This window comes from Leiobunum rupestre, chromosome 7, assembly GCF_980474605.1.
Source record: "Leiobunum rupestre chromosome 7, qqLeiRupe1.1.hap1, whole genome shotgun sequence".
Classification (NCBI taxonomy): Eukaryota; Metazoa; Arthropoda; class Arachnida; order Opiliones; family Sclerosomatidae; genus Leiobunum; species Leiobunum rupestre.
Genome location: NC_143390.1, coordinates 21,122,905 through 21,139,869, shown reverse-complemented (window position 1 = coordinate 21,139,869; position 16,965 = coordinate 21,122,905). Strand labels below are relative to the sequence as shown.

The 16,965-nt window shown below is 38.5% G+C and overlaps 1 protein-coding gene across 5 annotated transcripts; it reads right to left on the bottom strand.

Moving 5' to 3' along the window:
* Positions 1 to 2,261: 2,261 nt before the first annotated feature.
* On the bottom strand, positions 2,262 to 8,033 carry VGAT (vesicular GABA transporter). 5 transcript variants are annotated; one of them, XM_090153087.1, is made up of 3 exons: positions 7,946 to 8,033; positions 6,476 to 7,020; positions 2,262 to 6,398 (listed from the first exon to the last, which is right to left on the bottom strand). In XM_090153087.1, exons 2-3 carry the CDS (start codon positions 6,743 to 6,745, stop codon positions 5,037 to 5,039), a joined length of 1,632 nt encoding a protein of 543 aa, XP_090009213.1. In that variant the 5' UTR covers positions 6,746 to 7,020; positions 7,946 to 8,033; the 3' UTR covers positions 2,262 to 5,036. The 5 variants fall into 5 exon arrangements, with proteins under 5 accessions (XP_090009213.1, XP_090009216.1, XP_090009214.1 ...); XM_090153090.1 differs by having other exon boundaries at positions 7,663 to 7,998; XM_090153088.1 differs by having other exon boundaries at positions 6,476 to 7,780; positions 7,946 to 7,975.
* Positions 8,034 to 16,965: the final 8,932 nt, after the last annotated feature.

Here is a 16,965-nt window from a genome sequence, read left to right as displayed (position 1 = left end):
CATTTTAACCTATTGTTCGATGAATTTTCGTACGTGGTATTATCCTTGTTCCAGGGGCGTAGGAACGTTCTAGAAGTTGGAGGGGGCAAAGAGCAAAGAAAAGGGGCCTAAAGAATGGTTTTGAATTTTTAATGGAGTGTAGCTTCTCCGAGTGCATGTGTAATTTTTACTTATATGTGAATGTGTGGGAAAAGACTGAAAATTAAACACAGTTGTGGTTCTACAAGCTTTATATGCGTTTAAAATGAGCATTTGAGCCTTTTGAAGATTTCAACAGACCAAAAAGTTGGAGGGGGCAATAACATTAGTTGCCCCTCCCAGCAAAATTCTAGGGAGGGGCATTGCCCCCCTGCCCCCCCTGGTTCCTACGCCCCTGCCTTGTTCTAACGAATAGTGAAGGATTTTAAATAGGGGTGGTAGCAGAGTATGTTATGATGATCTACACCCACCCTATTATAACGGTATTTATAAACTCAACTTCTGCCATATTTGATTAAAACGCTATTACGTCGATAGTGGGGTAAGTCTTCAACTATTGACATATCTGTTTAAATTGATTTAAAAATTAAAGTTTGGATTGTGATCTTAATTGGTTTCCGTTTTCACGGGGAAAATGCAAAAATTACCCTTTTTGAACTCTAATTCATAACGCAGTTTTTAATAAATTTTTGTTTTTTTCATTGTTTTTGTACATTAGTGTCCTTTGGTTTGTTATAATAAATAATTAGCATAGTATTTAGTCGATTAGGAAATTATTTCCGTTATTTTATTACTGTCGAAAACCAAATCAAAATGTTTGGTTGTTTAGATACGCCCATATACAAAGTTAGTTTATTTTATCTTTTCACCTTTTGGAATTCTGGCAGATTGACCCTGATAACGGGAAGAGGGTTCGTTAGGTAGTTTACGACAAAGTTTACGAGCAGCTAAATCGTAAAATTGCTGGTATCAGCCAAAAATTCAGACAGATTAAAAACACAGCTGCAGACGAAACAGCAGACGACGTTAATTTTGTCTCACTATTTTGATTTGCCAGCCGTCACGTGCCTTAAAACGCCAATATTATTGGTCAACCATCTTGGATAACGTTCGGCGATTTAGCTGCTCGTTGTAGTTTTGACGTATAAAGCATTTTTTTCCCATTTGTATGATAACTCAGGGTACCCGAAGGAGAAAGTTTTTGGACAATACTACCTAATGGTAAAATGAAAAAAAGACTAGTCAATGTATAAATAAATATAACAATTATATCTAAACTGATTCTAGTTGTTATCCTAGGCTCAAATTACTTATTTTGAATAAACAACCATTGAAACCGTTTTCATGTGTGACATGACTATTCAATCTAGTCATATCTGGACGCAAAAATTATTTACAAAAAAATATAATTACATTTGCAACAAAAGTAAATTTCTGTATTTACAAGATGTAGCTATTTTATGTACTTAAAAATAAATGTTTATCGGTGCGTGTGTGATTAGCTCTAATCGCCTAGGGCGCAAAATAGTTCTAAATAACGAAACTAACTTCTACCAGAGCTTCCCGGTAATTTGACGTCCCATTCGCCCAAATTAAAATGAAAGTAGCACAAAAATTGGCCCTCTAAATCTCAACTGTGATACTAGCGAGCTAGCTGTGCCAGAAATCAAGAATAAAGTATTTATGAAATCGCAAAATACGAACAAATTTTCTCAGATTTGAACCGCTGACTCATCCTCGCTCGCGTTGTCCACCTTCGGAGCTCAACGAAAGTGGCGACCTATGACCCGAAGGGTTAAGAGCGGGGTCAAGCCACCGGTGACACTTATTTTTGCACCATAGGGAGATTTCCTGGCGGGCTTTCTTCTCCAGCCAATTAGGTTGGAGACTGGTTGCGTCATCCGAGGGGTCCCACAATTAGCAAAAAGTATCACGCAATCAAGGTTTAGTTCAGCACAGAGCCCCTCCAGTGTTTAAATCTTCCCAATACGATTTATACTACTACCAAGGACGATAATATACTAATCGGTTGTGTTGCAAGTTCAAGTAGGAGCTGGGATAAAATGTCAGTGTCGAAAAAAGGTTGGGTAAGAAAATAGGTACTAAACAATGGGAAGTGTCATACCTATTACCCTAATGTTAGTATGTTACTTATGTTATAAATATGTATAAATACATTATTGATTTAAATGTCTCCCTTTAGATGACATTCTTCAGGCCATTTTTGAACTAACATTGTAAGTACAAAGTGAATTAAATTTATTTCACACATTTGAAACAAATTTTATTTAGTTCTTAATCCATAACCAACCTTTACATACATTCATAGAATTTTTAGATTTCATACGAAATCGAAAGAAAAAGTAACGGAAATACAGTCGTATAATTTTAATAATCGGTTAACACGGTATTGTTTTTTTAGAGGAAGATATATAGTTTTAACAACGCCCGATAGTTTTGGAAGACACATTGACCTTTAGCTTTTGTACGAATTAATAAGATATAGTTTTACAACTCTTTTCACTCTGTTTAAACACTTGTTTTATGAAATGACGTTTTTTTATCTCTTTTTGGAAGACTGTGTAATAAGCATCGTTAAGCGCTGTTTCAAATTCATTTCTATATTTGTTAGTTATCAATTTTTGGAAGACCGTGTTTTTGGGGAACTTTAGTTTACCTTTCTTTATCCGTAAGCGTGTATAATGGAAGCCCAGATATCTGACAAACAGGTAGACGTAACTTTCAGTAAATATATTATCGTGTTTATGGATTATGTTTTTTTGGAAGCCCATTATTATACTGGAAGAGTTTGACACGATTTTTTCAATATATACCCAATCTTTCTTCGAGATTTTAATATATAGACACTATATAGTTCAAATTAAACATCGAAATGCTAAAAAAGCCTAAACTTAAATAGTTATGATATTACAGCAACGCTTTTTTAAAATACCGGTACATTACATCTTAATATTAATTTTCGGCTAATCCTAGTTATAGTTTTACATTTCATGATAATTTAGACGTTTATTTTAGTTTATTTTTGGAAGACCCGTGGATGTTAAGTTTTCATTTTGTTCAACGTTTCGTGGTTAAGATTTGCGATTACCTTTAAATTTATTCTTAATTGTAGATAATTCATAATGCCAAATTATTTTGACATATTTTGATTTTTACGGAGGAGCAATAAATATTTCGTTTTAATGAAATTTATAACAAACATCCGGTTTATATTTGAGGGGAACACTGTTTATATTCTTTGTTAGCTTCGCAAAATATATAAAATATTCTAATTTCTATAAACGATATCTTTATGTTAAATAATTTTTTTTCCAGCGTACTCGAAACCACCTGACAATTTAATTAAATTTCGATCAAATTACTGATCTATTTCGATTTATGATAATATACCGTTCCTACATTTACCAAATTATTGGTAAGTTCACCTTTTGTCGCGTTACCATACTGTTTACTCGCGCCAATGGTTGATTTTTCATAAAATTACTAATTATTTAGTATTTAAATGTACTTAGCTATGTACTAGTAGTGTGGTAATTGTGGCGTTCGCGGCTTAGTCATTTCTTTATTTATTATTGTGCTCGATTTAATTAATAAATCAAGTGACTATTTTAAATCGTATATTTCATAGTTTCTAATTAATTACCGTTAATATTCCTTTTTTTATCCAGACATTGTACAAAACGTATTGGATACAGCCTTAACATTAATATATATTTATCAAATTAAATTAATATTGGCTTTAAAGCCCCTCATTTAAATTTAATATTCAGCCACAGCTTTAACCAATTAATTTAATTTAAATTAATACGTGTAAAATGTTATTCTGTATTTTTTTGGCGGGAATTACCCTACTTCCCATAAGCCCCATGGCCAACTTCGTGTTTTGGAACATTTCGTTCTTTAGAAATTTCTTATTATTGCGTTTGTGATTTTATAACTAATTAATATTACAACGGTGCAATTTTTCAGTACGGTTATTTAGTTTCAATTGCGACAGCCACTCGGTTATTTCGTAGAAAACTGAAACCCAACTATCTTCTAATAACGTATTAAACGATGTATTTTGCGAAAGAGGGGTATCTAGTAGAGCTATACATCAACGTACATTTATATAAGAAGCGCTATTTCGAATTACAAAGAGATTTAGCCCAATTTAAGGCCCGTTATAGTCATATACGACTGTGTTGAAAATGATTAGAGATTAATTATATTTATCGTATTCACAACACGTATAACTCCAATCGCGTCGGGGATAGGCGGGGTTTTAAGGAGTTTATTTAATTTGTAATTATTCGGGATTTAATTTAATTATCTCTGAATTATTTTCCAAACGGAGGCCGTAACTGTCACTCTTAGTATCGGAAATAGCCTTCGTGTAACATGATTTTTGTTATAATAAACGCGACAACATTGAACCTTTAATTTCCATCTTGGAAGACGTGTTGTTTTTTCTTTTTAAATTGATTAATAAAATGTACGAATAACGGTGTTATTTTTCTTCATTATCCGTGACGTCTTTGAAAATATCCCTCGTGAGTGGAAGACGTGTTTAAGAATGACTGGAAGACATGTTTGCATCACAAGAAAGGCACCCCCATTTAACCCTTATTATTGTTTATCTCTTGTTGTTTTTACTACTACGAAAAACTGAAAAATGAGGGGACAAAAACGATGTTTTTTCATTATTCCTGGGTGGCCGTAAATAATGCTTTTTTCATGAAGCTCGCACCATCGTCTTTGGATGGCTCGATGGCAGCGCGGTATCTTTTTTGACCTAGAAAAGTATATGTTATGAGAACGACGCGTTTATACCATTGGGTCCATCGCTTCTTGCAGATTTATTCTCGCAGCAAGGAATTGTTTCTTTAATTACAGTTAAAGGATCGCTTTATTTACGTCGTCCTGCTTTAACGTTATCGACCGTCTTCTTCTCAGCGATGGTGCAATCGATAAAACTTCTACGAAACGCAAAAATTAATTATTTGCCAAAACGATAACGGGTTGTCGAAGGTGGGGTTGCTTTTAGGGGGTGGTGATTAAGCTTGAGGGTGGGGTTTGACGTAGGGTAGAGGGATGTGGTAGGCTTCTACTAGGGCCGAGGCCGAGTTGTAGAAGCCGGAGATGCCGAAGAAGATGCCGATGGTCATGATGAACACCTCCCACGATATGCTGTACCATTGCATCTGGGACCATTTTAACTTCATGTGAAAGTAGCACGGCCAAACGAAGGACAACATGGTACCCGTGAAACTGCCAATCAGGCCCATCAAGAGGGCGAAGTGAGGGATCGACATGGCCATCAAGGTGATGAAGATGACCAATAGGACTCGGAGAGCCACTGCCCAAATGCGAAGATCCCCGTCCATGGCTACGCAGGACGGGAAGAGGCTCTTGCCGAAGGTCCAGTTGCCTTTGGGCGCTCCTTCGGGGATGGGCGCCGGGAACTGGGAAGGGTCCACCTGGTCGCCCGTGTCTCTAGATTCGACGGCGAAGTCGGAGTTTTCACGTTCCATTTCTCGTTGGATCTCTTCTTCGGCTCGTTTAACGACGTTCGGAGGTGGTTCGAAGAAAGCGGACTCCAGCAGTCCGATGGCGGCGAAGTAGGGTAGAGGGTACGACAGCAGGGCTTTGAGAACGAGGGTCAAGTTGACGATGACTTTGAATCCTTGGGTCGGCAGATTGTTGGTGATGACTTCCTGGGTTTGTTCGCCCCAGGTGAGGAAGCCGAGGTAGGCGAAGAGTCCTTTGAAGATGGCGGCGGCCACGTGACTCCAGTTCAGCATGCATTTGAAGCGGGATTTGTCTTTCATGTTGCCTTCTAACGTGGGCAGGAAGATTTGAGAGGTGTAGCTGAAGACGACGATTCCTAAGGTAACGGGAAACATGTGTATGTCGATACGAAACTGAACTTTTCCCCAGACCCAGTCTCCGGCTCGGCTCAGGCAGTAGCCGAGGACGACTACGTTGATGAGGATGTGGGCGACCGTGCACCAGAAGCTCAGGAGAGAGACGGCGTGCAGATGGCGTAAGAAGGCGCAGGGGAGCAGGAACATAGTAGAGATCATCATCCAGGAGCGCTGATCAACCGGGCCGTCGGGGAACGACCCGATCATCAGGTCGCCGCAGAGCACCACGTACAAGATGCACGTCATCAGCAGTTCGATTATTTGCGCGATGTTGACTACTTTGCCTCCCCATCGCTCTCCGAGACATATATCCGCAATCGCGACGTACGAGTTCCGAACTCGAACCATTTCTCCTTTCTCGTTCGGCTCGTACAAGCAGGCCACCAAGATTTTGCCCGTGTGGCAGCAGATGTAAGAGACGAACACCAGGGCGAATACGCCCCAGTACCCGCCGTGCAGCACGGCGTAGGGCAAACTGACTATGAACATGCCCTATTCGAAGAAGAAATAAAAACGAATAACGTTAGATATTCCGCTTTGAAATTTATAATTTATTCGTTCGTTCTCACCTGGATGGCGTTGGTAACGTTCCATCCGGCCTGCCATTCGGAAATTCTCTCTCTCCCGAATTCGCCCTCGGCTCCGTAGCCTGTTTCGTTGTCTTCTCCGTCGATGGCTCCTTGCGAGCCTGACCTTTGTCTGACGGAAGACAGTTCCGTGTCGCCTTGACTGTGACCGTACTTGGCAAAATGAAGCCTTTCGTTGTCTTCGCTTTGTCCACACAGTCCCGCCACGTACGGCTTGACCGTTGACCACGCGCTATACATGAACCAAGACATGGCCGCCGCCGCCTTACTTATCGCGGCTTCCTCTCTTTTTAACTCGGAAGTTCTTAGTCTTCGACCCTTATTCGCTCTTTAGAGAATGACCCTCGTTAGCCCCCTGAAACCTTTGTTCTCGGGATGTCGTTTGTGGCCAGTTTCCTTCGCCTCGCAGCCCCTTGTACCGGCGACGTCAGTTTTTCAACCTCGTTCCCGTGTTGCTGAGTTTACTCCCAGTCCCGTAGTCATACATAGGTTTCTTATAAATAGGGCTTGGACGAGCCTGCTGCGTGCTACAAAACAGTCGAATAAGATATTATAATTATAATAATAATCAGCTAGGCCCAATTCCTCTAGCGACTTTTAAAGCCATTAATTCAGGTGGCCGGGTTATAATGCGTAGGAAGGTGGTGGCAACTAGGAGCAACAAACACAAGGAGAACGCCGCTAGCCTTTAAACACGCTAAGGCAGTGTTGTGTACAAATTTCATTGGACGAAACCTTTATGCTGAACGTTTTATCATTTTATGGGCGGGGGGAAGACAATTTCCGAATTTTCCCCTAAAGCGTCGAACCATAGTAACGAATGAAAACTGTACGCAAGAAAATCCACGACTTTTGACGGGTTGCGTTCTCCTTGTGTGGGGTGCTGTGTTTGTTGCTCCTAGGTGACAAGCCCTTCATGCCACGCGAGCCAACGGTTCCCTACACTAACTATTACCATTAACCTCTACAAGTTCTTATGGAAAGGGAAAACCGAAGAACTACTTTAAAATAGCTTAATAAGTGTATAGCGCTCGTATTATTGGTGTAATATACGCGTAATATACGTGTTATTCGTGAGTAGATGACATGATTTATTGATGAATTAAAAAGACTTACCTCCATTCCGTTCTTATCGTGGAAAATACCGAAAACACCGAAATCCTGCTTACCGAGCTGATGGCCTTCGTTATTGAATTGAACGACGGCTCGTCACGTTTCTTCGACCACACGTCCCAACCCCCATTTTCCAATAAAGGTACCGCCATTTTGATACGAGTTGTCCGGGTCCTAGGCTTCCAATTTAGGGTTAGGCTACACCTACTAATATTTTCTCCCGTAAACAACCCAAATAAGCCGGAGCGTCGTTAACGAAAATAAAACTAAATTCGAGAGTCTTTGCGCGAAGATCCGTAAAAAATCCCCTCATTTTAAATAGTTAAAAACCTCTTTTACCTGATTTCCAAAGGGTGAGTTACTTGGTTGAAGTGGAGACCCGCTGGAGCGGCGGTGGTTCTGATCCCCCCTAAAACACCACCCAAGATGTCCGCTCTCGAACTCGCCGACTTCATCCGGGGCTCTTCGATTTTCCGTCGTCCCCCCCTCCCTTTCTCCATCTCTTCATCCCCCCTCTTCCCACTCCATCCTGTGCATCCTCCTCTTCGGGACTGAATCCCTCCTCATTCAGTGGAGAGCCGCTGGCTTTGTTGAATAGGCTCCGGCGATCCTCGGTCTCTTCGAAAAAGGCGCCTAGCTTCTGAATAATTCAGTCTCATTCCAAAACTTGATTCTCATTTTATTCGATTTTATTTTAAAAATTCAAAAAATGTCCGTCATTTAATTTACGCTAACCGGATCTCTTGACCAGTATAACCAGTTTAAATTAAGACATTTCGTTTAGTATTTTAATATATTTGCATTTGAAATGAATCGATATTTATCGAATCAATAAAAAATCTTATTACATTAAAATATTGGAAGGGGAATTTGTATTGTTTTTAATTAGAGTAAATTAAAATAAATATTTGAACCTATATTTTGCTTTCCTAATTTCTATCGCTATTTTTACTATGCTAATTATTTGAACACTTCTTTTAAATTTAATTTTAATAACTGCCCGCCATGTAAAATACTACATCAAATTTATTGGTTTTATTTTATTGCTTGAAATAACTGGGGCAATCGATTCATAAACGCGGCTACCAGCGCCATCTGGCGATTTCTTTTCCATAACACTTTTCATAATTTTAAACAATTGGAATCGACACTAATATTTGTACTTTAAATCAAATCAATTATTATTATTATTACTATTATTATTATAAAAGAACTCATAATATTATAGAAATTGAAATCGATTAAGGATCGATCGTGACTAAACTCTCCAACGTCCTCTGTATGTCTTATCGGTTTTATTCGTTGCAGAGCCATAACTATTGTTTATTTATTTGTTATTGCTTTGCTTTAAGTCTTAAACGAAAACGTAACATTGTTGATTTATGCGAATAACGAAGCTTAGGTTATAGTTAGGCTATCGCGATCGATTGCGAAAGTTACTTGGAATTCCCGGAAGGCCTCGCTGCGACTGTATTATGCGTCATACGCTACCAAAATAGAAAGTTTTATTATAACGCCCGTTAAGAAAAGTATGCTCGGTGCATTTTTAATAACGTCCATTCCGATTTATATTTCCTGATACATTTTTAAGTAGCAAATATGATATCTACAATTCAAAAATATTTTCCCTGGTGGATTACATCTCCTAGAACACCAGTGTACTGCGGGTGGAACACTTCTACAGGCGCCAGTAGACCAAATGTAGACCTAAATAGCGGGTTTTTCTCTCTCTTGATAGTGTTAAATTTCATGGCCAGGTTCATTAGTCTTTAGGAACTCCTTTTGTTTTAGCTAATGAATTTAAGACTGTCGGGGGTTTGACCTAATGATGGGCTACTGCAGTGGACGCTCGTGATTAATATGTGTCTCGAATGGGAAACAACGTTCGATTCGTGTTTTTTCGGGGTCGATTCGCTATATGTTACACATCGCGTTTCTTTTTTCATTCTTGGTGTGTAGCGTTTTTCTTCCTACTCCGTAGGGAGTTGATCCGGTTCGAATTCGATCTTTCTAGCCCACAGATGTCGACACTGTAGGGCTTAGTCGTGTCACGTTGTAAATCTTGGGACTTCCCTTTCCATCTTGATTCCTTCAGTGAAACTCCGAGATACTTTCGAGAAAGCAAAACCGCGTTTTTCTAAATCTGCCTTATCAAGATAAACTGCGACGATATACAGCGTACTATCAGTTTATATTTTGAAGATCTAGAATTTTTATATCTATTTCCAAGAAACCCCGAGTCAGGTTTAGTTTTTTTCCCCTCAATCTGAAAAGAGTGGATCTGGAAACTCGGACTTATATCCAGAAAAGCGGAAAAAAATGAACACTTTTAGCGTTCCATTTTTATGTCCGACCGTTTTCCTCGGTTATTTCGATACTTTTAACGTTCGGAATAACTTCCCCGTTGCATAATTTTGAATTCTAAAACACGTAAATAAGGCTGCGGTGGATATATACATACGTTTTATTTGTTTAGAGGCTGAGGAAGTGTGCCATGGCACAGGGGCTTCGAGGTTAGGGGGCCCCAATATCTTCGAAATAAATGTTTTTTCTATTTTGCTTAAAGGCCTAGGTTTTCTTGTGCCTGTCCCCCTTTAAATTAGGCCAACATGTTCAGCGGTTGGCCTACCACCAGGGTATTTGTGCTACACTAACAAGGAGACGACCCGAGGTGTAACGCACCGATTTTGTTCAAATTCGGGGGTTTGTTAGACCTTCATGTAACTTGAAAAACCCTAAAGGGAATTTATTCAATGGGTAACCGTTTTGCCATGGCAACCAAAAATGTTTTTGACAACACAAAATGGAAATTTTATCATTGAAAATAACATGGGAACCTGACCAATTTTAAGGGTACCCCCTGTAAAAAATTAATTTTTTTGAAAATGCTTAAAATAGAAAATATAAATAAATAAATAATGAAAAAGTTAGAAATTGATTAAATTTTTTACAGGGTGTACTCTTTAAATTGGTCAGATTCCCATATTATATTCAAAGGGAAAATTTCATTTTGTGTTGTCAAAAACAATTTTGGTTGCCATGGCAAAACGGTTGCCCATTGAATAAATTCCCTTTAGGGTTTTTCAAGTTACATGAAGGTTTACCAAACCCCTGAGTTTGAACAAAATCGGTGTGTTACACCCCGGGTCGTCTCCTGGTAAGTTAATTTAAAGGGTTAAAGGGGGACAGGCAGAAAAAAACCTAGGCCTTTAACATTATTTCAAGTCAAAAAGTAAGGACTGAATTTTTTTATGAGCCCCATATTCTACTTTGCACAGGGCCTCCAAAAATGTTAATCTAGCCCTGGACATGCCAGAAAGTGAGCACTTATGTTTTGGACTGTCGTAACACCTAATTTTGAGTCTACACTGGGGAAAAATGTTTGCGCTTCCGACAATTTTTTCCCGTAAAAATTCCACTTCAATAGCGATATAAAGAAGATGTTTCTTTAACACTCGAGTAAAACAAGATATTCGGGCGAATACCACCGAAAAGGGAGGTAAATTAACCGGTTCATCAAATACCCTTTTTTTTCGAGTGTTGAAAAAGAAACAAAAGGAAGATGAACTCGAAACTTTCATCTTTTCCGTCTGCTTTTCTCCTCTTTCCTTTTAGAAATGTTCCGTAAAAGCCCATTTTCTTCTGAAGATTCCGCGTCTCTTCCCTTTCGCTTTGAAATTAAAAACCCTCCATTTCCTCGATCCCTTTGAGGAAGTTCTAAAAAATGTAAGAAGCCCGGTTATTTCTTTTTCAAACCGCCAAGAACTCCATCAATTATAAGTATCCGCGAAAGGGGTACAACTGAAAAATTAGTATTTAGCCCCAACCCGTATATCACCCCATTTTGAAACATATTTTTTTTTCTCCACTCGTGTTTGCCGTCGCCGCTAGAAACTCATTTCTGCTCAATTTAACTAACATCAAAGATGGGTCCCGAATCAAAAGATGCGCCGCTGATAACTCCCACTAGACTCAACCGTGTTTTATTGCCCGTCAGTGACTTCTACCCATTTTTCTTTACGTTTTACCAGAAGTAAATGAACCTAAGTTATCGAAATAGCGCTCAGAATCGGAGGGCGTTTTCCTTATGAAAATGATGAGAAAATCGAGTCAAATAAAAGCTAATTTCCATACCCGTCTTTTGACGCGATAAATTGCCCTTGGGAATTGTGGGTATAGCTATTTCTATGTATTAAAAATGGTTTCATAAAAATCAAAACGTTTTTTTTTCTCGGCCTAGGAGCGCGCAAAATTTCAAATTCGAGGTCAAAATGTAACTTCATAAGGAAAACGCCTCCAACATGGGGAGTATAGCAGTCTGATAACTTCGGTTCATTAACTTTTGGTTTTACTCTAAGAAAGTAGAGAAATAATCACGGTACACCGCGACATCTATATGAATGAAGAATTTTTGGTTGGTTAAACAAATTCCCATCTGTGTTCGTCTAAATGCGTTCTTTCACTACTAAGAGATTGAATTTTTCTTATCCCAAATTGGTTTCTTTGAAAACGAAAATATGATGGTTGTCACGGGTGACCAAGGAAATAATTAGGCACGAATCGTGGTCGAAAAAAACTGGTTTGACTTTTCTATCCGACGCGAAGACTAAGCGATTACGTAGAAGGAGATTTATTGAGGGAAGACCAATCCCGCCTTTTGTTTATGGCTGGGTTTCTATGGCTGACGTTTTTTCTTCTTATTTTTTATTGTCGTTATTAAACTCTTTGGCGCTTCGAATAATTAACTATTCTAATTTATCGCTTCACTGGTTTTTATCGCCATGATTAAGCGAGCAAATTTTAACAGATTAAAGTTTTTATATCGTGTGTATGGAACGACACAGAGCAGAGCGAAATTAGCTTTTGGGTGGTAACCTTTGTAACAGCGATTAAATGTTCAATAATACCAAGAATTGATCTATTTATATATAGAGATTGTTGAGAAACGTAGAAATAGTAAACCCAATTAATGTTTATGTCGGGAAATAACTTCGATTTCAAATTGGATAAAATACAAAACGTTTAATAACAAAATGGAGAATACATCTGTCTATCTCGACAGTCAAACCACTACTAACAAAAAATACAGAATATTATTGAGTCTTCTGCGCAACTATAAACACAAAAAAGGTTCTCACGCCTAGAGTCGGGGGGGGGGGGGTTTAAAGTTCAAATTTCCAAAACAGTGGATAGCTATAAAAAATCAAAGGTCCGAAGTCGGCGAAGCGATTCCGTTAGGAGGTCCGCAAAACAAAATACAAGTTTAAAAGAAAAATATAGCATAATGTTTATTTTGGTTTTTTTAATTTCCAACAGAGATAATGTTTATATTCCGTTGACTCTTACCTTCACTCCCGTTGCAGCTCTGGGATAAGAACCTGGCCCCTCCCCTTAAAATTCAATCAACTCCAGGCGGCGCATTATTGACTTCCTAAATATTACGTCCTCTTGTCGCGATTGACGTAATATTTCTTTCTTACCTTTGTCGTGGTTTATTTACAATATTTTGACCGTTGCATTGGTGGTTTTTCCAATGTAATATACGTATATACAATATTTTAACCGTTGGTGGTTTATCCACGTGAATGACGCGTTAAATAAGAACGCCTACTTTATTTCCTCCCCCATTTAGTTGATTCCCCTGGTTCATGATGCGTCGCGACTGACGGAATATAAACATTATCTCTATGTTTAAATAGATCAATTCTTGATAATCCCGTTTGAACTAACTTGTAAGTCGTGAAAGTACCAAATAAATCGACTTCATTTAGAGGTCGGCGACGGTTAATCATTATCCATGTTTAAATTGATTTTTTTCGGGAAAAAATGTAAACAAAGAAATTTACCGGTTAATATTTCGGAAAATAATTAAAACACATGTATTATTCGGAAAATTTGAGCTTTTTATCGAAAAAAACGTCGTTTTTCCGATTAATTTTACAAATTTATCAAAAAATTAATTATTCGGATAATACAGAAATATAAATTACTTGATCAAAACGTTTTACGAATAATTTTGAGAGCTTTATCTATTGAATAAAAGTTAACCATCCCCGACCTCTATTTGAAACAAGTCTTGAAATTACCAAATAAATCGACTTCATACAAATAATTTAACTTATTCTAAAGTCGGTCCATCGAAATCGTAAATACAATTTTAGCAAATCAAAAGATTGCAGTTGGCTTAGGAAGGGTGCGCCAAGGATTAAGGATCGGACGGGGGGATTAGGAAAATGGGGAGTGGAGGTCGTTCTTTCTACTTTTAGGTCAATTATGCGGCAACACGATAAAACGAAATAGACGACGGCCAAGGCTTAAGACAATAACTTGACGGGGATTTCGCCAATCTCTTTAACAAGGGATGGATTAAGAAAAAGGGGGCGCTCGTGTGGCCCGAGGAGGGTGGCAACGGAGGCGCTAATACGTGTCTCCCCATCTTCAGCCCCATCCATCCGTTCCCAAAAACTGCCTTTTGTCTTTCCCTTCTTTTAAACAGGCTCGGGAAAACCGAAAGCTGTTAAATATAGATAATTATCTTAACTTACGGTTTTTTTTTCAGTCTTTTCCCGAAGGTCGTCAGTTCATTTTCTTGTTTATAATTGAAAGCCCGGCCAGATTAAACTCTAGCAAATCGAACGTTATATTTTATTTTGTTCCATTATCTCCTTTTGAGAAAGCAACTAGAAAAAGAACAACATAACTAGATCTATTTTCTACTATCGCAACGATCGAGGCAAACTGATCCCCAACAATTTCACAACTCTAAATCGGACTCCAAAGGTGATTTTTTTAAGGAATTTTCAACATTTTGATAGCACTTTCACCTCGCAGCAAGAGGAGCAGGGTTCGATTCCAGTTTGTGGCACTGGGCGAAAACTTGTAAACTCTACGGAGTAGTTCCAAGTTCCCTCCCTACTGGTTAAAGGGGTTTTCCCCGAGTTCCTCGATTTCCCATTCCATAAAAATTTGTTGAGATTAACAGTAATAGTGAGTTTAGGGAGCTATTGGTTCGCGTGGCATGAAGGGCTTGTCACCACCCTCCTATGCATTGTAACCCGGGCACCTGTTTAAGGCATTAAAAATCGCTAGATAACTTGGGCCTAAGGTGGTGCCTTGGGTATTAGCCTAGCTGATTATTATTGTTATTATTATACAGGGTCTTTTTTTTTGCTCGGAAAAGTGTTTTTTTTCAAAAACTATTTATAGTACCGATTTCAAATTTGGAAGGTCAATTCTCTATACCGGGGGACATCAGTTTGAGAAATTTGAGCGTTTTCGGTAATGTTTTTCACCAATTTTGAAAAATTATTTTTCGACCACTAGGTGCGAGATAAAAAATTTCTATTATAAAGTTGTAGGCCGTCATCGAAAACCCTTAAAAATTGTTCACTCGACGAAAAACAATTTATTTATCAGTGAAAATTCGAGCTTGAAAAATTTACAAGTTGGTGAAGCCAAATTACGATTGTTTGAAACGATAATTGAAACCGAATTACCTAATCCAGTTGAAACTTTGGTTAAAAAAACGACCGGATTTAAAAAACACGAGGCTAATGGTCAATCCTAAACATGCATTGGGTATTTAAAGGAAAACTTTGGGAGATTATTATCAGTGTTTGATAATATTTCGAACAATGCCTCGTTATTCAGTAGCTGAGCGTACCGAGATAGTTGCCATTTACTATGGAGAAGCAGCGCAAAACCTTAGAAGAGTGACTGAAATCTTCGCAGAAAGACATCCAAATGGAGCACCATCTGTAAATACAGTAAGACGAGCAATTCACGATTTCAATCAATTTGGTAACTTGCAACCTAGGTTTCGCGGATTGGGTCAACCGGATTTAGACTTCGAGAACAATGTACTCGCGTACTTTGTGGCATATCCTCGTCACAGTTGCGCTAACGCCGCTGCTGATTTGGGTTGTTCTGCAAATCGTGTGTGGAAAATTCTTCGTAAGAATCGCTATCACCCATACAGAGCTACGCTCCACCAAGGACTAATTGACGGAGACCATCAAAGACGTTATGAATTTAGCAACTGGTTACTAAATGCTGTCCAAGAAGATAGACAATTTTTGCGCCATGTTTTGTTCTCCGACGAAGCGTCATTTTCTAGAGATGGGCCCTTTAATCATCAAAACAGCCATCTTTGGTCAGACATCAACCCACATTGGGGTTTTGAATATCATCACCAGGTTCAATTTGAACGGGTCAATGTTTGGGTTGGACTTGTTGGAAACCGTTTGATTGGTCCCTTTTTCCTGCCGACGAACCTCAACGGCCAAAGGTATTTACATTTTCTACAGAACGAACTGAGTGACGCAATCGACGACCTTCCATTGGCTGAAAGACGTCAGTTGTGGTTTCAGCAAGATGGCGCCCCTCCGCATTTTTCCCGGCAAGTAACTGAGCACCTCAACAACGAGTTTCCTGAAAGGTGGATAGGGAGAAATGGTCCAGTGCATTGGCCAGCAAGGTCACCTGACCTAACACCGCTGGATTATTTTCTCTGGGGATTCGTTAAAGCAAAGGTATACGCCACGCCCATTGAAACTAGGGAGGAACTCATTAGACGAATAATCAGTGCTTGCCGAGACGTCACACCAGAAATGGTAGAGAAAGCGTTTGAGAACTTAATTGTCCGCGCACAAACCTGTGTTGCAGCCAATGGTGATATTATTGAAAATGTTTTGTAAAAATTTATGTGAATAAAATATCTGCATTTAAAAACCAAACGTGTACATTTTTTCAAGTGTGAAAACTCTACTACGTTTGTATTAGACTTGTTCCCTTTTCAATTATCGTTTCAAACAATCGTAATTTGGCTTCACCAACTTGTAAATTTTCCAAGCTCGAATTTTCACTGATAAATAAGTTGTTTTTCGTCGAGTGAACAATTTTTAAGGGTTTTCGATGACGGCCTACAACTTTATAATAGAAATTTTTTATCTCGCACCTAGTGGTCGAAAAATAATTTTTCAAAATTGGTGAAAAACATTACCGAAAACGCTCAAATTTCTCAAACTGATGTCCCCCGGTATAGAGAATTGACCTTCCAAATTTGAAATCGGTACTATAAATAGTTTTTGAAAAAAAACACTTTTCCGAGCAAAAAAAAAGACCCTGTATACTAGTATTGTAAGTCGGAAAATTTTCCGCGGAAAATGACCAAGGCCTTTTTTTAGGAAAATTTTCCGTATTTTTCCCGAAAAAATTAAAAAAATGTTTCATTTCATGAGTCTAATATATTGTTTGCAAATTTAAATAAAGCGTCATTTTCGCCTAATTTTTTCGAATTTGAAAGTAAAACTAAACCTCTAGACTAGTTTAAACTGATAAACAATGTAACACTATTAACG

Coding starts and splice junctions, on each gene's coding strand:
- VGAT (XM_090153087.1), bottom strand. CDS start 6,745: ATGTCTTGGTTCATGTATAGCGCGTGGTCAACGGTCAAGCCGTACGTG. Junction 6,399..6,475: donor ACGTTACCAACGCCATCCAG/GTGAGAACGAAC, acceptor TTCTTCGAATAG/GGCATGTTCATAGTCAGTTT.